Source organism: Ctenopharyngodon idella, chromosome 17 (assembly GCF_019924925.1).
Source record: "Ctenopharyngodon idella isolate HZGC_01 chromosome 17, HZGC01, whole genome shotgun sequence".
NCBI classification, from domain to species: Eukaryota; Metazoa; Chordata; class Actinopteri; order Cypriniformes; family Xenocyprididae; genus Ctenopharyngodon; species Ctenopharyngodon idella.
The window spans coordinates 7,402,087-7,425,974 of record NC_067236.1 but is presented as its reverse complement, the minus strand read 5'-3'; the positions used below and the strand labels follow the sequence as shown (position 1 = coordinate 7,425,974).

At 35.0% G+C, this 23,888-nt stretch overlaps 1 protein-coding gene across 2 annotated transcripts; it reads left to right on the top strand.

Annotated features, from left to right (window-relative positions):
- Positions 1-1,371: 1,371 nt before the first annotated feature.
- pla2g4f.2 (phospholipase A2, group IVF, tandem duplicate 2) lies at positions 1,372-16,911 on the top strand. 2 transcript variants are annotated; one of them, XM_051868667.1, is made up of 20 exons: positions 1,372-1,455; positions 2,135-2,207; positions 2,367-2,503; positions 3,941-4,072; positions 4,244-4,284; positions 5,169-5,211; positions 6,716-6,770; positions 7,186-7,331; positions 7,469-7,582; positions 7,670-7,707; positions 7,907-8,045; positions 8,314-8,450; positions 9,610-9,832; positions 9,945-10,062; positions 10,238-10,375; positions 10,487-10,594; positions 11,672-11,851; positions 11,961-12,130; positions 12,214-12,400; positions 12,794-16,911. In XM_051868667.1, exons 1-20 carry the CDS (start codon positions 1,447-1,449, stop codon positions 13,030-13,032), a joined length of 2,427 nt encoding a protein of 808 aa, XP_051724627.1. In that variant the 5' UTR covers positions 1,372-1,446; the 3' UTR covers positions 13,033-16,911. The 2 variants fall into 2 exon arrangements, with proteins under 2 accessions (XP_051724627.1, XP_051724626.1); XM_051868666.1 differs by having other exon boundaries at positions 7,183-7,331.
- Positions 16,912-23,888: the final 6,977 nt, after the last annotated feature.

Genomic DNA, 23,888 nt, shown 5'->3' with positions numbered 1-23,888 from the left:
TGGACAAACCCAGCCACTGGTTTAAATTTTGGTAACAGTTTAGTGTCCAATTCTCACTATTAACTAGTTGCTCATTAGCATGCATATTCCTAGGATATTAGCTGTTTATTAGTACATATTAATGCCTTATTCTGCATGACCATAATAAATCCCTTAAAGAATTAGTTCTCTTTGAAATGAAAATTAGCCCAAGCTTTACTCACCCTCAAGCCATCCTAGGTGTATATTTCTTCTTTCTGATGAACACAGTCGCAGAATTATTAATAAATATCCTGACACATCCCAGCTTTATAATGGCAGTGATGGGGATCAATGAGTATGAGCTGAAGAAAGTGCTTCCATTCACATCCATCCATCATAAATATGTGCTCCACATGGCTCTGGGGGGTTAATAAAGGCCTTCTGAAGCGATGCGTTTGTGTAAAAATATCCATATTTAAACAAGTTATGAAGTAAAATATGTAGCTTCCGTCAGACTGCCTCCCGTATTAAAGTTACGAAGAAAGTGTAAACTGACGCTGCGTAAGTTACACTTTTCCTGTAAGTTGAATAGGGAAGGCGTAGGACGTAGCGTAAGCTTTTTGAACTGCAAGAGTTTTACATTTTCTGCGTACGTTGAATACGGAACGCGGCGGAAGATAGATATTTTACTTCACAACTTGTTAATTATGGATATTTGTTTTTTAGACAAACGCATCGCTTTCCTCTCAGAAGGCCTTTATTAACCCCCCGGAGCCGTGTGGAGCACATATTTATGATGGATGGATGTGGATGAAAGCACTTTCTTCAGCTTCACACTCATTGCCATTATAAAGCTCAGACACATCAGAATATTTATTAATATTTCTGCGATTATGTTCATCAGAAAGAAGAAAGTCATATACACCTAGGATGGCTTGAGGGAGAGTAAAGCTTGGGCTAATTTTCATTTCAAAGTGAACTAATCCTTTAATCTTAACCAATATCCTAACTTAGTTTATTGAGGCAAAATTTGTAGTTAATAGTTAGTTAATAGTGAGAATTGGAACCTAAACTTAAATGTGACCAATTTTTTTAATTCAATTTTAAACCCAACAGCTGGGTTTGTCCATATTTGACCCAAACACGAATTGAAACCTATAATTGAAACAAACCAGCATTTTTTAGAGTGTAGTTTGAGGTCCCTCTAAGGGAATGACGAGGGAGACAACATTCACAAAAACATATACTAGTAATGGAAGATGACTGCAAACAGAGGGAGAATTTTGAAATGAAAAAAAAAAAAACATGAACCCACCCTTAATACTTTAAACACAAAGCACCATCAAATATTTTATCAGGGTGTGAAGGATTGGAAACAAACAAGTTCCTCAGGTTTTATGTGTTATATCACACTTAGTAAGACTAGTGAGATCTTCAGTTGATCTACCTTTGAGACTTCACTGTAGGCTTGCTGAGGAGACAACAATGCTGAAGGTATTACTTTAGCTCACATATATTTGACAGTAATGAATTAACCTACTTGTTTTGTAGCATTGCTATTTTAGCTTAAAAACACAAATAGCAACTTTTTGTACAAATCTGCAGGAGCTTGATCAATAATCCATTATGACAGTTTTTTGTAGTTATTATGTTAACTCTTTCAGCTCATTTTTAAAAAAGAGAACAGAGTTGGCACTTTTGTAAAATATTTGAATGTTAATATAAAATTATTTGGATAAGAATTTGTAAATTTTGTTTAAACAATTAACATATAAAGCTCTCTTTGAGTCAGAATAGTAAATGATTTATTTTAGTTGGTCCACATCAAACAAGGTAAATAAAGTTGGCTATTGTTTTATGTTAATTTTATGTAAATATAATAATTTTAACAATAATATTCTAAATTAAAATTCCATATATGACAATTACAAAAAACAACAATACCTGTATGATAATGAATACATTTTCACATATTAAAAGCAAAACTGACATGTCATTTTGTCATCCTATATTTTATATTTTCATTTGTTGTGCATGTTTAGCCTCAAGAGTTCAGTTCAAATGAGTGAAATGAATTCACACGTTTCTTATATCTTCTGTATGAAGCATACGTATGTTGCTGTTACAAAATCCAGTCTGTTTAAACCAGTTTCATTTTACTTCTGTCTCACAGAAAGAGTTTATGCCATACTGGAACCTGAGTGTCACAGTGTTGCGAGGAAAATTCAATCAGTCGTACGACATTTGTGAGTACATCAGCCCTCAAATACATTGCGACCTATTGTGAAATATTAATAAAATGCTTTATAACAGGTGATCTGGGTGTATTATGTGTTTGTGTGTCTTTGCTACATACTCCACCTAACAAGAGTACTTAATGTGCACTAACTTTGCTCTCTCTCCAGTGTCTAAATGTGACTGCTACGTCGTCTTAAAGTTACCCACGGCCTGTGCCTGCTGTCATCGTACCAAGACTGTGAAAAACAGTAACACACCAAAATGGAATGAAACCTTCCTTTTCAGAGTGCATAGTGGTGTCAAGGTGATGAAAACTGTTTCAGACAGTTGCAAGATAACTCTTTTACATAACGCCCTTACATTTTCTTTACTGAAAGGGTTTGTTACAACTGTGCCTTGCCCTTTCAACCTCAGCTGACATTGTGAACCGATTCTCCACCCTGATTATTCTTGAATAATTACAGTGATGAATGACATGCTGGTGAGGCCAGCAAAGTCATTCTTCATAAATAATTAGAATAATTATTTAATCTAAAACTTTAATTACAATAATTCAACTCCCATAATATTTTCAAATATGTAATTGTTAAATTGCCAACCAATGGCTAAATTTGTTCCATTGCCCTGGAAAATAATTTTAAATAGCCTATAATTAAACACTAGTGGTTAAACGGATCGTTGTTGATCCGTGATCTGGACCAAGCCCCACGGTTCGGCACGCATGTGATTCGCGGATCAACTGCAAGTTTAACCGCAATAGAGTGAAAGGTTATCATTTGCACGTGTTTTGTCTTGCTAGTTTACACATTAAATAGATATAAAAAACCATTCCAGCGCTAGAAGAAGTAAAAGAGGATTTAATTCGGTATCGCACGCCACGCTGTTATCGGTGCGAACAGACGCACACACAAGTCTCGCGCGCACACAGAGAGAGGCGCGTTTCAAATAGCTCGCGAACTCCAAATTGATTTTTCTTTCGCGTCCTCAATGCACTTGGATGGACACATACACGCATTATGTCAGTCAAAATACCCCTGTCGTCAAGTATTCTCGTAAACACATTCGGTTATGTTTTAATTGAACGAGGTGAGAATTCAGATGTGTGTCTATTGGATGTGGGCGTGCATGGGGTCTTACTCTTAAAGTGACAGCAACCTATAAATACCTGCTGTTGTCTGTCATGTAAATCAAACAGCAAAACACAGCTTTAACAAAGATTAATCTATATTAAATTTATACACTGAATAGTGTCATTTTAAATTTAATTATTACATTTCTGTACACAAAAATTAATACTACAGCTAGACCTTAAACTTTTTTTGTAACTTTATGTTGTATTTATCTATGCTTGTAATTGGTGTACAGTATTTGTTCTTTTTACAGTCTGTTCACTTGCCTTTAATAATGTATTAATTAGGCTAGTAGTTTCTGCTGTGGTATCGAAGTAGTTAAAGTGGGCTAAGTAATAAATGCAGTTACCCCCCTCCCCCCAATTTTTTTTTTTTTTTTTGTGCTGATCCGAAAAATGATCCGATCCATGACTTAATAACCGAACCATGAGTTTTGTGATCCGTTGAACCACTATTAAACACAAACTGACAGCTTTTTTGTTTTATTTTGAGCCTGTGTAATAGTGCTAAGATGTGATACATAAGATATGATGGGTTTGCTATAGGCAGAACTTTGACCTTATGTTTAGGGGCTTCATAATGACCTCACCTCTATGTTCATGTCTGTTCAGAACATTCTGGAATTCCACATTTATGATGCTGACAAGTTAACGAAAGATGACTACTGCTCCACCATCCTATTCGATATCAATAACCTCACGCCTGGACAAAAGCAAACAAAATGCTTCATTTCAGATGATAAGGTAGATAAATGTTTGAAGATGAAACTATCCTTTTATTATTTTATATTATTTTATTGTATTTAATTTTAGTCTTTGAAGTGGAAGTGCCTTTGGTGTCCATTACTTTAAACATTGCAAATGTTGAGTGAGTATAGTTCCATCCATGATTATGATGTACTTTTTTTCCTTCAGAAAAAGAGTGAGCTGTGGGCGGAGTTTGAGATGACGGAGAGGTGAGTGAAAATGTTCACAATCTGTGAAAAAAAATGGCAAAAACAACAATGGTGGTGTCATTACCAAGAATGTGGTAATGCATATGTAAGCAATAAGGTATGAGAGGCTGTGCACTAGCCTCGCGTACCTTATTGCTTTTATAAAACGGTTACCACACAATACAAATATTAAAGCCTAAAGTATGCATCAATGCAACTTTCATGAAGTAAACTTTCACTAAAAGCCTTCCTTCTGCCGGCAAACATAGTCCCTGACCGTAAACAGCAACAGAAGTTACATTTTTACGCCATTAGATGGCGGCAAAGACTGTCTTTATGAGTGTGTCAGTCAGTAGCGAAGACTTTTACATTGAAAAGACTGAATTGTTGTGAACATGGAACAAGACGCAACTGACAAATGCTTTGACTAGGGCTGTCAGTCACAGGAAAACCCCTTGTTAAAAGGACAGGATAATACATTGGACATTTAAACAGATTTTTTATTATGAACATAAGACTGACCTGAAGGAAAATGCTAAAACTGAATGCAGGTAATAAACTTGCTCAATCGATCTCTTTCTCACAACACTCTTCTACATAATACAGTAAGCTTCAATGAACAATATTAATTGAGAACATACAGTTTACGTTGTTAAGAGTGGTTGCTAAGGGTGTTGTGTAGTGATACACAGAACCGTTGGGTGAAGTGGTCATAGCCGTGTTTTATCATGAATAAAACACAGCAATTGACCAATCAGAATCAAGGACAGGAACTAACCGTTTTATAATAGTTAATAATTGTACGCTTCCTCCCTAGTAAAAAAAAAAAAAATACATTTACAATTACTAGTACATCAGTCTGAATTAATCAGTCATTTTAACTCTTTCTTTTTTTTTTTTTAAAGCTCTGAGAAGCCTGAACCATACTTCTCTAATGGAGTGCTGATGGTAAGAGTTTTTTGATACATTAAAAAGATCAGGTTAGAAATTATCTTGACATTTTATCAAAATAATCTAATTTTATATTTCAGTACATTTAAGCTTAAAAACAAAGTTCTCTCATGAAACTCTAGATGGCGCAGGTTAATTGGTCCTTTAACTCAACCTGCTCGTAATCCATCATGATAGGGCACAGCTGATTGGTTCCTGCTGTATCAGTAGCCAATGAGCTTGCCTTCAAAATACTTTGGTAGCATTGCCTTGGCAGTGCAGCGCGCTTTCAGAAACCCTTCACGTTCCCCAGCTCCACCTGTATAGATCTGCTATGGGTAATTCATGTACGCTATATTGTACAGCAGCAGCATGTCTTACTTGCTCACATCAGCGCGTTGTGTATGTATCCCTTACAGAAAAGAACTGTAGTATATTGAAGTACAACTGCAGTAAAACTGCGGTACAAAGTAGTATAATTAAGCACAACCATAGATTTGCAGTATAATGGAGTATAATCACAGTACAACTGCAGTACATTGAAGGTCAACAGCAGTAAAACTGCAGTACCTACAGTATAAGTACAGCTGCAGTAAAAATGAAGTACAACTGAAGGTTTGCAATATAATGAAGTATAGTCATCACAAGAGATTTCTGGAGCACAGGGAAGTATCAAAGTAGATCACTGGAGCAGAGGGAAGCATCACAGGAGATTGTTGGAGCACAGGGAAGCATCACAGGAGATTCTAGAGAATGTAGTTGTATTCTGTACTGCAGTACTACTGCAGCTGTATTGCATTATTATTTTAGTACTACTTCAGCTCACGTTCCCTATTAGTGGGTGAACAATCCAACTACTTCAGCTGTACTGCAGTATTACTGCAGTTGTATTGCAGCTTTATTTTAGTAATACTTCAGCTGTACCACAGTTGTATTGCAGTTTTATTTTACTAGTACTTTAGATGTATTGCAGTAATACTGCAGTTGTACTCCAGACATCTATTATTATAGGCTATACTGCAATATTGCATTTTTTTCGTGTCCAAAAAAACTGCATTTTACTATATGTAACAAAAACTGTAGTATTACTTCAAAAAAACTGCAGTAATCTTTTGTAAGGGTATTGTATAACCTACAGCAGCAGCATAGCAGATCTATTTCACCAAGACCAAACATACAACATTGTCATACCCATTACCATACCAAACACTCAGAGAGATGTCATGACAGAAATACAGCTAAACCCACCTACACTTAATAAAATGTTCACATGATATTGCAAAATAAATGTACATATTGTATTCAGTAAAATCACTTGGATGCTTTACTTTCATTTGATAAATTTGACATCATGTGGCATTTTTTTATGACTGTATATTTTACACATACATTATGTAAAAATCTTTAGCAGTATCATAAGCAACAAGTTCAGGTTGCCATAGACCAAAATTGACTTTACATTGGAAATCTTAGTTGAACTATGTAAAACACTAAAAGCACTTTCAATTTCCTTAATTTTTAGGCAGGCCCATTCTGTGCATTGGATGTGAAGGTGCAAAAACGTCTAAAAACTAATGGTAAATGGTTCATAATGGTAAATGGATGTTTACAATATTAAGCAGAAAGTATTTTTTAAAATGTATTTACATTTTAATAATTTCATTGATATGGCATGTCTTGTGAAGGCAGAAAATGATTGCTTAATTAATATATTTATAAGACTGATATAGATATCAGACCCTAAATCATATATTTAAATATACATGAGTCTTTATTTAATAACCAATGAAAGCATGAGAAAGAAGTAATACTAAAATATTTTAGTAAAAATTCCATTTCATAAGTATAAATAATAGCAAGTCTTCTAAAATAAAATAAAAAAAATGTTTTTTGGTTTTATATAAAAAGGACCTTATTAATTTTTACAAAGGTGCTGCAATAAGAACAGTGCAAAAAATGATCTTGTATTTTTCTCTGTGTTTACCTCAGCAGAGAAGAGCATGATGTTAAAACTGCGAGGCGCATATAAGGAAGACTGTATGATCTCGAGCTCTGTGGAAAACCCCAGCGGCACACAGACTATGTGCTACTACATCAACCGAGACCTGGAGACTGAGTTTAGTCTCATCCCCCCAAAAGTGTGTCATCGATTAAGTTGATATTCTTAGCAGAACATTTCTTACTAAAATGATTTACAATAAAGCATGCACTTTACAAGAACAGCTGAAAGTATATGATGATTGTTTATTTCTTTACATGTTTGTTGTTTGTCCAGGCTGGGGTGGAAGTGGATGGGACAAATCCAAAGACTGTAGACATTCTGTCATCTGTCTCTGTAAATCCTTTACCAGCCAAAAAGCAGATTAAACTCTCCATGCCTGTTGGACAGGTGAGTACTGGTAAAATCTAATTTTAATGTTATTTTCCACAATTTAAAGAAAAGGTAATAACTAACTGCAGTAATAAACTCTTTTAGGGTGAAGTGGATCTGCAACTAAGCACAGCAGAGGGCCGGTAAACAATTTAAATGACTTTTTCAGGAACCATTTCAAAGAAACTACATATCAACCAAAACTGTGATTTTAACTGCGTTATTGATCATTGTTAAATGACACTGTATACCACCAAAATGTCCTATTTCGGTCTGATTCCATAAATCCCTCAGAATAATCATATGTGTGTGTGTGTGTGTGTGTGTGTGTGTGTTCTGAAGCTATAATGAACAGCTGGATGTGCGTCTGGGATTTGATATTCCAATGGAAGAAAAGAATTTTCTGGTGAAGAGACGAAAAGTCGTGTCACAAGCTTTTCAGAAAGCTCTGAATCTCAGCTCTGCACCTGAGCCCAGCAAGGCAAGAATACATGAGTATAAACATAATTATAAACACATTTAACAGGCTCACACTTCCTGGCAAAGTGACCAGACATACTATTGTTCCCACAATTTACTAATTGTTTTAATTTAATGTAAATAATAATTTGTATAATTATAATTAATTAAATACGATTTAGTAATTTATTTATTTACATTTTAATAATTTCATTGAAATTACATATCTTGTTATGGCAGAAAATGCTTGTTTTAATTAATATATTTATAAGACTAATGTGAATCCTCAGGTCCCATTGGTGGCTGTGGTGTGTTCTGGGGGCGGGACCAGAGCAATGACTAGCTCATTCGGAGGCCTAAGAGCCCTGCAAAAACTCCAAGTTCTTGATGCAGTCAGCTACATCACAGGGGTTTCTGGCTCCACCTGGTGTGTATAAAGAGCACTACAGGCTCCAGTTTGAGCTGTTTAAAGAGTTAGTTAACCCAAAAATTAAAATTCTGTCATTAATTACTCACCCTCATGTCGTTCCACACCCGTAAGACTTTCGTTCATCTTCGGAACACAAATTAAGATAGTTTTCATAAAATCCGATGGCTCAGTGAGGCCTGCATCGCCAGCAATAACACTCCCTTTTTCAATGCGCAGAAAGCTAAAAACATATTTAAAACAGTTCATGTGACTACAGTGGTTCAAAATTAATATTATAAAGCGACGAGAATACTTTTTGAAAAATGACAAAATAGCGACTTTATTCAACAATATCTAGTGATGGGCGATTTGAAAACACTGCTGCATGAAGCTTCGAAACTTAACGAATCATTTGTTTTGAATCACATTTTTTTTTAAAAAAGCGCCAAAATCACATGATTCCACGTGACTTTGGCAGTTTGATACGCGCGAACCAATGATTCGAAACAAATGATTCGTTAAGCTTCGAAGCTACATAAAGCAGTGTTTTGAAATCGCCCATCACTAGATTGTTGAATAAAGTCACTATTTTTACAATATTTTTTTTTGGCTCACAAAAAGTAGTATTTTAGTCGTAGCTTTATAATATTAAGGTTGAACCACTGTAGTCAATAAAATTTTAAATATGTTTTTAGTAGCTTTCTGGGCATTGAAAAACGGATTGTTATTGCTGGCAATGCAGGCCTTACTGAGCCATCAGATTTTATGAAAAATATCTTAATTTGTGTTCTGAAGATGAACGAAGGTCTTATGGGTGTGGAACGATATGAGGGTGAGTAATTAATGACAGAATTTTCATTTTTGGGTGAACTATCATTTAAATCTAAATAAGTGGTTCTGGTTTTCATCAGGTTTTGCTTCAAAACCCAGAGTTTTCTTTGAATTAAATGTCATTAAAGGGTCATGAAACCCCAAAACACATTTTTTGAGATGAGAACAGATAGCCTATGTACAGGCTGCACATCAATGAAAACACTAAAAGCACTCATAAATTTAACCAAAAAGTTAAAATTGGATATTTTTGCGCTTTTCTGAGCAATTTCGTTCTTCCGGGTTGAAAAGGAAAGTCGAAAGTCATGACACTTTAATCATCAAACTTTCTCTTGTTGTCTTACAGGACTATGGCTTATCTTTATAATGACGCTAATTGGTCAAACAATGACCTAAATGGGGTTATGGAGTCTGTGAAGAAGGAGATCTCTAAAAGTGTGTTCAGTATATTTTCCCCTGAGCAGCTACATCACTACAAAGAGAAGATGGAAGAGAGAGTGAAAGAAGGACACCTTGTATCTCTCGTCGACATGTGGGGTCTGGCTATAGAGTATCTCATCCAAGGGAAGGTACATAAAACCCTTGATTGCACAGACATAAAATACATTTTAAGCATAAGAATGCAAATAATTTTGTTTCTCTATCAGAAACGTCTTCATCATAAATTCTTTTCTTCCTCAGAAAAAATTGGGTACACTATCTGACCAGCAGATGGCACTATCAAAGGGCCAGAACCCTCTACCCATCTACACAGCTCTCAACATGAAGAATGGCAAGAGAGGAAGTATCATAGAGACTGGTAAGTAATTCAATTTGCCTGGTTTCATTTGCCTGCTACTTTCAGTCCTACAAGATAATGGTCCTATATGGGCAATAAGTTAATTATGTTTGTTCCTTAACAGATTAATTCTTTGTATTGAATGCGACTAAAGTGCTTACTGTAGATATGTTGCTTCTCTTTACTCTCTTCTCAGAATGGTGTGAGTTCACCCCATATGAGGTCGGATTTACCAAGTATGGTGCCTTTGTACCTGCACAAAACTTTGGGAGTGAATATTACCTCGGCCACATGGTCAAGAAACTCCCTGAATCTGGGATATACTCTCTACTGGGTAAATAGATGTAAATACTCAAAAAGGTCAATGAATGGTAAACAATTTTAAGTTAAAGATATTAAATTATTTGTATTCAACATGTTAGTGTTTGCTGTGCTGTGTTTGCAGGGATATGGAGCAGTGTTTTCTCTTTGAGTCTGACTCAGCTGTGGAGTATTGTGACTGGAGTGACCCCATCTTGGGCCAGTAAGATTGGAGAAGAAGTGAACCACACAGGTAAGAACAAGGCAATATCAATGAGTATGAATACCTGAGCAAATGTTTCCTGTGTAGCTTCTCAAAAGTTTGGTTGACTTTCAACTTTATTAAAGAGTGCCCTTGTGGAAAAAGAAGTGCAATTAATTGTATTAAATGTATACTTGTAGTGTACTTCAGATCTTGAGAGTATTTAAAAAAAAAAAAAAACTGTACTTGAAGATAATATAGCACTAATGAAATAAAAGGCCTCTTAAAGGGTAAATTCACCCAAAAATGAAAATTCTGAAAAATTCTGTCATTAATTACTCAACCTCATGTCGTTCCACACCCGTAAGGAACACAAATTAAGATATTTTTAATGAAATCCGAGAGGATCTGACTCATCAATAGACCACTTTCAAGGTCCAGAAAGGTACTAAAGGCATCGGTATAATAGTCCACTTGACTACAGTGGTTCAACCTTAATTTTATGAAGCGACGAGAATACTTTTTGTGCGCAAAAACAAAACAAAAATAACTTTATTCAATCATTTCTTCTCTACCCTGTAAATATTTATTAAATGGATTTCCACTCTAATAAAAAATTATATAACAAACACAATAATTGTAACCATTTAAAATAAAAAAAATGGTTGTTATAGCTTTTGTAGCAAGAGTCTTCTTACCATCTTACAGTACTACAACCTGTGACGTCACGGGGTTGGTTGGATCCATTGGATTAATAAAGAATAATATTTATATATCCCTAAATATGGGGTAAATAAGTTGTCTCATTAAGGATACTGCAAGTTATACCCTTAAAGGTACAATTTTTTTTCCTGACAGTGCAATTCATGAGGAGATTTGCAAATTAAAATAAGTACAATACAGCACAATCTGAAAACTTCTGTTCTAAAACTAGACATTTCACATACAGACCACTATGCAAAATATATAAAAACTTCAAAAATCAAAATCCCATTTAAACTTTTTTTTTTTTTTTTCAATTTTTTTCCCAGAAAACTAAGTATATACATAAACTGCTGTGATGTTATGTTAAAATTCATTTTATCTACATGCAAACAATGAATAAATGTCATTCTCTCTTATCTGTAGACACAGACGACAAACCAACAACGTCGGACACACTTCAGGTCAGCCCTATGACTGACTTGGCAAAAAAGCTGAGCAACTTTTTGACCAGCCGCCCCATTATTAGCGAAGTGTTCAACTTCCTGAGAGGCTTTAACCTGCACAGGAACTACTGTGAGAACCGTGACTTCACCGCATGGAAGGGTCAGAACATAATTTATGTTGTTAAGTTTAGCCTACTTTGTACCATTACCCTTTTGATTAAGTTCAGTCAAACTGGGAATGGCCTAATTATAAAGTGGACTTTCTGCAGACACACACCCAGACGCCTTCCCGAACTCTCTGACACCAGCAGATGCCACACTTGGCCTGGTGGACTCTGCTTTTGTCCTCAAGTCAGGTTTCCCTCCTGTGTTACGGTCTGACAGACATGCAGACGTCATTCTGTCCCTGAACTACTCTTGGGACTCAGACCACTTCAAGGTGAGAAATCCTGAAAAATTCAATGGATTACAGGGAGATCATGAGGAAAATAAGATTTTGATGTTTATGTGTGTGTCCAATAGGTCATTAAGCAAACTGAGGAGTACTGCACTGATCGCAAGATTCCATTTCCGAAGGTCGATTACAAAAAGTTGGAGTCTGAGCCGATTAAGGAAGTTTATGTGTTTGAAGATAAAGACAATCCAGAAGCTCCCATAGTGCTTCACTTTCCCATGGTCAATGTCTCATTCAAACAGTTCAAAGCTCCTGGTGAGTACTGCCATCTGTAGCTTTTACAATTAACATCATTTTTATCATCAACACAAGTTTGAATTATTAAAGGGATAGTTCACCCAAAAATGAAAATTCTGTGATCATTTACTTTCCAAAAGTAGCTATTTTGATTTTTTTTTTCGCCATGCAACAACTTTGGACCCCACTGACTTTCATTGACGTTCTTTCAATTTCTTAAAAACACGGGAGGCATTTTCCTTCTGTGTTCTTCAAAAGAAAGAAAATCATACAGGTTTAGAATGGCATGAGGTTGAATAATTAATGGAAGATGATTTTCATTTTTTGGTGAGCTGTTCTTTTAAAAAGATACTTTGATACGAAGTGTATTCATATCATCTAAAAGCAATTATGTGTGTGTTTGTGTGGTAGGAGTGAAGAGAGAGGGTAAGGCGGAGATGAAGGAAGGAGATTTTGATATTGACTTCACCAGTATGTTCTGTCCATTCGCCACTCACAACCTTACCTACCAGCCGGAAGATTTCCAGAAGCTGGCCAACCTCGCCACCTACAACATTCTGAACAACAAAGACGTCATTTTTAACACGCTGAACAAAGTGCTTAAGAGAAACATGGAGAGAATTCCTGTTACAAAGGCATCAAAATTTTGAGTTGATTTTGAGGCCGGAAGTTAAGGCAGGAGTAATTAGCCAGTGATTTTTATATATTTAACTCTAAAAAGATTGATTTAAAGGGAGAGTTCACTCAAAAATATCATAATTTTTTCACCCTTGTGTTAATAATCTATTCTTTACACTAAAAGTGAAGGGTAACCAGAGCCTGTCAAGCTCAAAACTCCTGTGTTATGGAATAACACATTATACATTTAAGTTATACATTTAATATTACATTTAACTTTTTATATTTCAATATTCATAAAGCGTTTTAGGCTAAATTGTGCTTTGTGGCTTTTGGATATGAAAGATGAGACCAAACTCACACATCAGCAGTATAACTTAATTCTTCACATTGCCAAATAAAAATATGGACACTGACTAAAAGCTGTTGAGTCATATGGTTTCCATTACACATATTCTGAGTTGTTCCAATTCTCATTCTGACTCTGAGCATGACTGTTGCAACACTGTTATTTTGCAAAAGAGGCCAAGGAAATCTAATTCTGACCTCGTGTAAAGTCAGACTGACGATGCAGGGTGTAAATATGACGCTTCACGATCATTCATGATCATGATCATTTTTTGTAACTCAGATGATTTCACCAATATAGCTGAGCTATATAGAGGAAATCCACCATAGAAGTCGGGAAATATTGCAACACATATATTACAAGAGTGTTTTTGTATGTTTAATATTACACATAAACAAGCTATCTAAGTGAGTTATGTGACTGTAAGCTTAGTGACATGTATTTTTAATGCTTAAAAGATGAAGTTAATGAAAAATAAAAGTAGAAGTTTCAACAAACAGCAGAGGACAAAAAAATCTAAACAAAAGCAATGGAAGGGTCACCAGGGGCTGTCAAGCTTGAAAAATGACACAAAGCATCATAAAAAAAAAAAAAAAAATCTATAACAGTTGTCCATGTGACTCAAGTACCATTTTCTAAGTGTTAGCTTTGTGTGAAGTGCACCCCAAAATGTAAATATTCACCAAAATTCTCTTCCATAGCTCTCAAGATCTCATTTGTGTAATTTTCAATATGCACATATTCTAATTTGGAGCACTGTACACTCTAAGAAAAGGTTCTATGGAACTTTAAAGGTTTCTGTCAGGCTCTTCATATAGAACCATTTAGGAGTTCCCATCATGGGATCATTTTATGGATTTAGTTTTAATTAATAATTTTGTTTTAATTCATTTTGATTACATTTTATGAATTAAATAGCTCATAAACATACTTTATCACTAGAAAAAATTGAAATAGCCCATCAAACATGAAAGTATTATGCAATCATTTGTAGACTTTACTTTATGTAGAACCTTTTTGACATAAAGTGTTTTTAAAATTGAATCAAGAACCATAGTACTCAACTGAACACTTTTTTCTAAGAGTGTAGCTGTTATGAGACACAAGATCCAATGCCGTTTGGCATCATTGGTCATGACCAGTGTTGAGGAAAGTTACTTTTAAAGGTAATGCATTACAATGTTGTGTTATTCCCTAAAAAAGTAACTAATTTCGTTACTTAGTTACTTTTTATGAAAAGTAATCTGTTACATTACTTTTGCATTACTTTTTACCTGGGCTGGGTTTGCTTGTTTGTTTTTTAATAACAAAAAAAGTTCTATTTTTTGCCAAATGTTAAGGCCCTTTCACACCAAAAGTAAAATGTGGAAGGAAATGCATATTTACGCCTGTACAGTAGAGGGCGCAACTCAAACCTTTCAGCTGTGCTGCCATTCTGGATTAAAGAAGATTAGGATACAGGAGAAGGAAGTTCAACATTCTTATTTCTAAATCTAATCTAAAGTCATTTTTGCTTATTAGTATGGTTGAATTAGATCATTGAAGGTCAGCAGCAAAGACACTGGTAAATAAAGTGAGATTAAATACATAAAGTATACTTGTGTAATTTAATGCAGTTAATTATTACAGGTTTGCGTAAAATTCTGAGTTTGCATTTCACTGTTTTTATTCATTTTGAGGAATACTGAATGTTTTCATGCAAGTGAGATGAGTAAATGCATGTTCACATTTAGTTTAGAACTAAAATAAACCATCATGTTCACACAGCCCACACAACACCTCTGCACTTTATTTTTTCTCAACATGGGGACAGGAGAGCTGTCAGTCAATAAATGTGGAAAAGCAACTAAGATATTTTGTTGTAAATTGAAAAGTAATGCGTTACTTTTTTGTTACTAGTTACTTAAAAAAGAAAAAGTAATCTGATTACGTAACTCAAGTTACTTGTAATACCCCCAACACTGGTCATGATTGTGACATCATGATGCACCTTATTTTGAATATTGAGGAAATAACTGCAGTTTTCTGGGAAATAACCGCACATTTTGTTCTTCTTCTCACATGTTTAGCAACTTTTTAGGTGCTTTTTGTCATTTTTGGAGCTTGAAACTCATTGATCACATGGTTTATTACTACATTGTTTGGTAATGAGCAGAACATCTTTTGTGTTTCATGGAAAAAGAAGTTTTGGAACAGCATGAAGGACAGTAAATGATGTAAATAACAGAATTGTCATATATATATTCTATAACTTTTGTTGAGGAGTTATTCAACTAGAGATTTTATATTTGAAGCTAAATGGATGTTAAATTTATTATGTTAAATATGTATACTGTTCAAAAGTTTTGGGTCGGTAAGATTTTTTTAAAAAAATCTTTTGGGGGAAAAAAGTATTTTGCGCATGAAGGCTGCATTTATTGGATCAAAAATACAGTAAAAATTAAAATATTGTGAAATTTTATTACAATTTAAAATTCTACTGTAATATATTTTAAAATTGAATTTATTCCTGTGGTGGAAAAGCTGAATTTCATTTTATACTTGCTTAATAATAATATTAATTTATATAAAAAATCTTATTTTTATGTAACTAGTGTAACATTGGTCAAAGGTTCATGCTATATACGGTTACACTATTGACCACTAGATGGACTTGCTCGCTCATGTCTCAGGCCTGGCTGTCCTCAATTCACCTGAGACCAGCACTTTCTCCAATGTATATCACTATTGTGCTTTTGCAGTTTTTCTCGGGTTTAGCACCCCTCTAATATGTTTCTGACTGGTTTGCAAGGAATTATGGGAGTCTCTCAGGATACTGCTGTTGCCTGTCATGATTTGCTCAACAAGAGTGACATTGATGCACAATGTTCAAAATACCTCAGGGCTATGTATGTGAATGTGTTACCAGACTAAAAAGACATGTTTTATTAATCACCAAGGGGAAAAGCAGGTGCAATGCAGCACCTGTTTGTACAGATTTGATTGATTTGCCCTGGGTGACACAAGCTCTTTGAATTCAATTGAGCTTTTTTTTTTTTTTTTTTTTTTTTTCAAATATCCATGAAGTTATAAAATTTGTTTTTCCTCAGTTTAAAATGTAGACATAAAACTGATCTATATTTAAAGGAATAAAATTAATATTACATTCAACTTTTTATATTTCATTATTCATAAAAGGTTTTAGGATGAATTGTGGCTCTGTGGCTTTTGAATATGAAAGATGAAACCAAACTCACACATCAGCAGTATAACTTAATTCTTCACATTGCCAAATGAAATATGGACACTGACTAAAGGCTGTTGAGTCATTTGGTTTCCATTACACATATTCTGTGTTGTTTCGATTCTCATTCTGACTCTGAGCATGACTGTTGCAACACTGTTATTTAGCAAGAGACCAAGGTAAACTAATTCTGACCTCATGTAAAGTCAGACTGACGATGCAGGGTGTAAATATGACGCTTCATTGTGATCATGATCCTTTTTCGTAACTCAGATGATTTCACCAATAGAGCTGAGCTATTTTTAGATGAGAAAGAAAGAAAGAAAGAAACCCACAACAGAGATCTGGGAAATATTGCAACAAATACTACAAGAGTGTTTTTGCATGCTTAACATTACACATTATAAACAAACACTAAAGCTGCAATCTAAATGAGTTATGTGACTGTAAGCTTAGCGAAACATATTTTTAATGCTTAAAAGGCTTGAGGTTAAAGAAAAACAAAAGTAGATGGCGAAGTTTGTTTCAACAAACAGCAAAAAAGAAAAAAGGCAATCTAAACAAAAGCCATGAGATTTATTTATGTGTGTGTGAGAGAGAAAATGAAGATCAAAGAAGCTTTGATTGAACAGATCTTGAATATCTCACACAGATTACATGTCCGAGTTTGTTTCATGTTTATAGATTAAAAGGAAATAGCAAACTATTTTCCCAGCAGCAATTTGTGATGACGGAAAAACAAACAACCGTTCACTGTAGTCGATCGAAACATGCATTTATCCAAATCAGAACCATGTGCAGCGCTCAATGGATTTGAATATAAGATGAAGCATCATCTGAGTTTTGTAGTGTTTGGAAACAGCAGTGGTGTTGTAGTAATTCAGCCTTATGATTAAGTAAAATTTATTTACTTAATCAGTATTTTTGCCATGTTTTTAAATAACATTCATCCATTTTTAAAACTGCATGAGACATTATAACTTGTTTTCAGAGACTATATCTTGAATTGTTTATTTTTCCTACCCCATTAGTGAAATGTTTAAGAATCTTAAGATTTTTTTAAATTTTTTTTATCAAGGTTTAAATATTAAGCAGCACAACTGTTTTCAGCATTGATAATAATAACAGGGTTCCCACTCTTTCATGAACACCAGATTCAAGGACTTTCAAGGACTTTTTAAAGCACCATTTATATTATATCAAGCACCTATCAAATTCACATCCCAGCATATGGAACGTCATGAAAGACCTCTGACAGTACTTAAAGGGTTAGTTCACCCAAAAATGAAAATTCTGTCATTTATTACTCACGCTCATGCCGTTCCAGACCCGTAAGACCTTCGTTAATCTTCGGAACACAAATTGAGATATTTTTGTTTAAATCCGATGGCTCTGTGAGGCCTACATAGGGAGCAATGATATTTCCTCTCTCAAGATCCATAAAGGTACTAAAAACATATTTAAATCAGTTCATGTGAGTACAGTGGTTCAAAACTGCTTCAGGAAGATTCGGAGCGTAATGAATCAGCGTGTCGAATCATGATTCGGATCGCGTGTCAAACCGCCAAACTGCTGAAATCACGTGACTTTGGTGCTCCGAACTGCGGATTCGACACACTGATTCATAACGCTCCGAAGCTTCCTGAAGCAGTGTTTTGAAATCAGCCATCATTAAATAAGTCGTTATTTTGTTTTTTTTTGGCGCACCAAAAATATTCTCGTCGCTTTATAATATTAATATTGAACCACTGTACTCACATGAACTGATTTAAATATGTTTTTAGTACCTTTATGGTTCTTGAGAAAGGAAATGTCATTGCTCCCTATGTAGGCCTCACGGAGCCATCGGATTTAAACAAAAATATGTTAATTTGTGTTCCGAAGATCAACAAAGTTCTTACGGGTGTAAAACGGCACAAGGGTGAGTAATTAATGACAGAATTTTCTTTTTTGGGTGAACTAACCCTTTAATATTTTAACCCTCCTATTGCATTTGCATCCATTTTAACCCGAAAGAGGTACATAATCAGTTGTACATTAATTTTGAAAATATATTTAAACTGCTTAATGTTAACAATTATTCCACACTAGTTTTGTTTTTCATTTTTATGAATCATTACTTGAGTAAAAACATTATAATATAGAGAGATTATAAAAATAAATTTTGCAATTGAGTGAAAAAAAAGGATTATATGGATTGTAATTGTGGCTTATAAAGTCAGAATATATACAATATAATATAGATATAAACTTGCAATCGGAATTGCAATTTATATCTCACAATTCTTTTAATTGTAACTTTATAAGACACAAATGTGGCTTTATATCACGCAATTCTGACTTTGCAACTCGCAATTGTGAATTTAGGGTAGAGTGGGGGAAAACGCCCATCTACTGTTTTTTCCCAAAATTACCACTAAATAAAGTCAGGATACATTTTTGTTGTAACTATGGACTAAATTGACAAGAGTGATGTAGAAGTATTCACCATGAAGCTTATGGTGATGTAGCCTACCTGAAAGAAAATGGATTTCACTATAAATTATCTAATTTCAGCAGTAAGAAAAAGTGTTTTAAAGTTTGCTGTTTTGTTGAACATACAATAATATATGATAAGAGAATAGTAAGGCCTGTAGATAGGGACTATGTGTTATTTAAGGAAAAGAATTATATTTTCAGATTGACATTTTTTTCAAACCTAGTCTGTGTGGTAAAACGCCCCAGCCACGTGTGGTAAAATGCCCCCGGGGGAATGGCTTCCCTCTATCATAATTACTGTAGCTACTCTGTTCTGAGAATGAAATTCTTTGTTTTTCCATCAAATGTAATCCAACTAGGTGGTTGAATAAAAATATTTGGACTTTATGTTTAAAAATTACCAAAGTTAAAAGTTAGCATCAGGTAGCTAGTTAGCTAGCATCAGCTAACAATATTTTTCAAATAGGATGTTATAATTTTGTTATTCATAATTGATTATATTCTTTTTAATTTTAAAATAAAACTTCCTGTACTCTGAATTTTGCTGTAAATGTGTAAAGCAAATTGCTTTGTCTGACTGGGGGCATTTTACCCCACCAGCGCTCGCCTGAGGGTGCTATACTCCCCTTGTCATTTGTCTGAGTACAAAACGGGTGGGCGATATGGCAAAAATATCATATCATGATTCATGATTTGATCACAAATCTTTTTCATGTTGGTTTTACTATTTTGCCAGTGACTGAGCAGTACAGTCAAACTAATTTCCCTGTATTAAAAATGTGTTTGGTTACTCACATTCTTCAAAATATGTTCTTTTGTGTTCAGCACAAGACAGAAATTAATACAGGTTTAGAACAACTTTAGAGTTGTCATTTTTCATTTTTGGGTAACACTTTAGAATAATGGTCCGTCATTAATAAGTAACTGTGCAGGATGTAATGCAGGACTAATGAGTAGTACTACATTAACACTTCAGCTACTAATTAGAATATTGTGAAAAGGTTCAATATTGAAGACACCTGGTGCCACACTCTAATCAGCTAATTAACTCAAAACACCTGCAAAGGCCTTTAAATGGTCTCTCAGTCTAGTTCTGTAGGCTACACAATCATGGGGAAGACTGCTGAATTGACAGTTGTCCAAAAGACGACCATTGACACCTTGCACAAGGAGGGCAAGACACAAAAGGTCATTGCAAAAGAGGCTGGCTGTTCACAGAGCTCTGTGTCCAAGCACATTAATAGAGAGGCGAAGGGAAGGAAAAGATGTGGTAGAAAAAAGTGCACAAGCAATAGGGATAACCGCACCCTGGAGAGGATTGTGAAACAAAACCCATTCAAAAATGTGGGGGAGATTCACAAAGAGTGGACTGCAGCTGGAGTCAGTGCTTCAAGAACCACTATGCTCAGATGTATGCAAGACATGGGTTTCAGCTGTCGCATTCCTTGTGTCAAGCCACTCTTGAACAACAGACAGCGTCAGAAGCGTCTCGCCTGGGCTAAAGACAAAAAGGACTGGACTGCTGCTGAGTGGTCCAAAGTTATGTTCTCTGATGAAAGTAAATTTTGCATTTTCTTTGGAAATCAGGGTCCCAGAGTCTGGAGGAAGAGAGGAGAGGCACACAATCCACGTTGCTTGAGGTCCAGTGTAAAGTTTCCACAGTCAGTGATGGTTTGGGGTGCCATGTCATCTGCTGGTGTTGGTCCACTGTGTTTTCTGAGGTCCAAGGTCAACGCAGCCATATACCAGGTAGTTTTAGAGCACTTCATGCTTCCTGCTGCTGACCAACTTTATAGAGATGAAGATTTCATTTTCCAACAGGACTTGGCACCTGCACACAGTGCCAAAGCTACCAGTACCTGGTTTAAGGACCATGGTATCCCTGTTCTTAATTGGCCAGCAAACTCGCCTGACCTTAACCCCATAGAAAATCTATGGGGTATTGTGAAGAGGAAGATGCCATATGCCAGACCCAACAATGCAGAGGAGCTGAAGGCCACTATCAGAGCAACCTGGGCTCTTATAACACCTGAGCAGTGCCACAGACTGATCGACTCCATGCCACGCCGCATTGCTGCAGTAATTCAGGCAAAAGGAGCCCCAACTAAGTATTGAGTGCTGTACATGCTCATACTTTTCATGTTCATACTTTTCAGTTGGCCAAGATTTCTAAAAATCCTTTCTTTGTATTGGTCTTAAGTAATATTCTAATTTTCAGATACTGAATTTGGGATTTTCCTTAGTTGTCAGTTATAATCATCAAAATTAAAAGAAATAAACATTTGAAATATATCAGTCTGTGTGTAATGAATGAATATAATATACAAGTTTCACTTTTTGAATGGAATTAGTGAAATAAATCAACTTTTTGATGATATTCTAATTATATGACCAGCACCTGTAGTCATAAAATGCATCATTAATTACTCAAGTGTTACCTAGTACTATGCAGGAACTACTAGTGATCAGGACCATTATTTTAAAGTGAAAAACATCTTTTTCACTTTAAAATAATGGTCCAGATCACTAGTAGTTCTTGAAGACTGACTAGGTACTTGAGTAATTAGTGGTGCATTTTAAGACCATGTTGAGAGTAAAAAAGGACATTCTTCAAGAACTACTAGTGATCTGGACCATTATTTTAAAGTGAAAAAGATGTTTTTCACTTTAAAATAATGGTCCTGATCTCTAGTAGTTCCTGCATAGTGACTAGGTAACACTTGAGTAATTAATGATGCATTTTATGCATTTTATGACCACATTGAGAGTAAAAAAAAAAGACAATTTAATGTTGTGATTAGTAATTAATCAGTAATTCTTTAATAATAATTAGTAATTCTTTAATAATAATTAGTAATTCTTTATAATTTGTCATAGTTACCTATTAGTTCTTAATGATGCCAGTCTCAATCTCTAATTATTGATTAGCTAATAAGGAACTATCTTAGTTCTAAATTTGATATTACTTACTGATTAGTTAAGCTTGTTTCTATATTAGTTAATAGTAGTAGCTGAAGTGTTAATGTAGTACTACTCATTAGTCCTGCATTACTTCCTGCATAGTTACTTATTACAGTCTTTTTTAATTGCTTACACACATTTTCAAAACTTTGTCTCTTTTTTTCAAAACTTTACACAAATCCAAGAATTGCACACACAAAATGCAAAATGTCTTACATCTCTTGCAAAATGAAACTCTGCATTCAAAATATCACAAACACATCTCAAAAGCAAACATTTGTCTTACTTTGCAAACACAATTGCCATAATATTTTATTTGCAGATCATATATACACAATTATTCAAAACCTGAAGCTCTTCTTTCATAAGCTGCTATGTACATTTCTGTACAAGATTGAAAGTAATTTGCAGAGAGATGTTGAAAAATTCATGGTAAGCGTGAAAGCAAGATTGAAACCATACTTTTTTTTTTTTTTACTGTAAGCATTTGTGGTTGTGAATACAGTATTGCACTGTATGAAAGAAAATAAATACATCAACCATGTGTAGTTGGACAAAAAAAAAAAAGAAGAAGAAAAAACTAGCAACCAAAAAAACTAGCATAATTTTGAAAAAGGTGAATATTCCAAGGAATGGTGTGTATGTGTGTCCTGGTAGGAGTAGGAAGTAATACCAGTGCATTTTGACTTTGTGAGGACATTTTTAAGTCCCCATGAGGAAACAAGCTTATACATAAATCATACAGAATGATGTTTTCTGAACATCTAAAATAGCAGAATGTTTTCTGTCATGGGTAGGTCTAGAGGTAAGGTTAGTGGATAGAATATACAGTTTGTACAGTATAAAAACCATTACGCCTATGGAATGTCCCCATAAAACATGGAAACCCAACATGTGTGTGTTGTGTGTGTGTTTGTTGGTGGGCGAGATGGTTGGGTGCATCTAGGCTCCATCTCTCCTCCTGGCTGGGTCCAGCCACAATAATTCATTCACTTCACATGCTATGTTCTCTCTTGCGTATCCTTGGATGGAAGCAGCGTCAGTGTCTCTACATGCCTCCTCCATTGCCCGGAGAAGTGTTATGTTGACATAGGGACGACGATCATGCACTTTCCAGCACCATCCTCAATAGGGTTTAGAAATGATGAATATGGAAGCAAGTAGACAACAGAAAAGTTGTTCAAAACCTATAACTTGACCTTTGGCCTATTTATAGGCCTATTCTAAAGCCATGATTGGTTGGTGTTAAGTAAAGCAATACGTGTTTGCACATGTGAGGTGTTATTGTGAGGCACTGATGAATTAGTGTGGCATTTTGATTGGTTGTGTTTGAAAAAAGAAATCAAGATACTTTCTGTTAGATTTTTGTGTGTTACATAGAGAATTGTGTGCTGTGTTTTGCAAAAAGTGTTTTATTAAATTGAAAAATGAGTCAAAGGCCGAGAATTAGTGTAGGCTATGTGTTTGAGTGTCAGGTTTCAGAAATTGTGTGACAAGTAAGGATTTTGTGTGTAAGCAGTTGAAAAAAACTGTAATGGCGGACCATTATTCTAAAGTGTTACCCATTTTTGTTTGAACTATACCTTTAAGGACAATTCGCAGCATGTGTTGTCTGTCCCTTTAAAGCTTATGCGCGCATCTAATATATTGACACGCATCTGATTTTCTCTAAACTGTTTACTTTCACTTCACACTTCACCGATGGCGTAAACCTTGTGTGTATTGACAGTATTAGCAGTATAAAATGCGAATGATAACTTTGTCCAGTAAATGCAGTGTTTGACAGGCTTTTAGAGTGTGCGTGCTTCGGGTTTACCCACTCAGAAAAGCACATGTCAGACCAGCACACGGATAAAATGTTTAACTGGCAAGGCTTT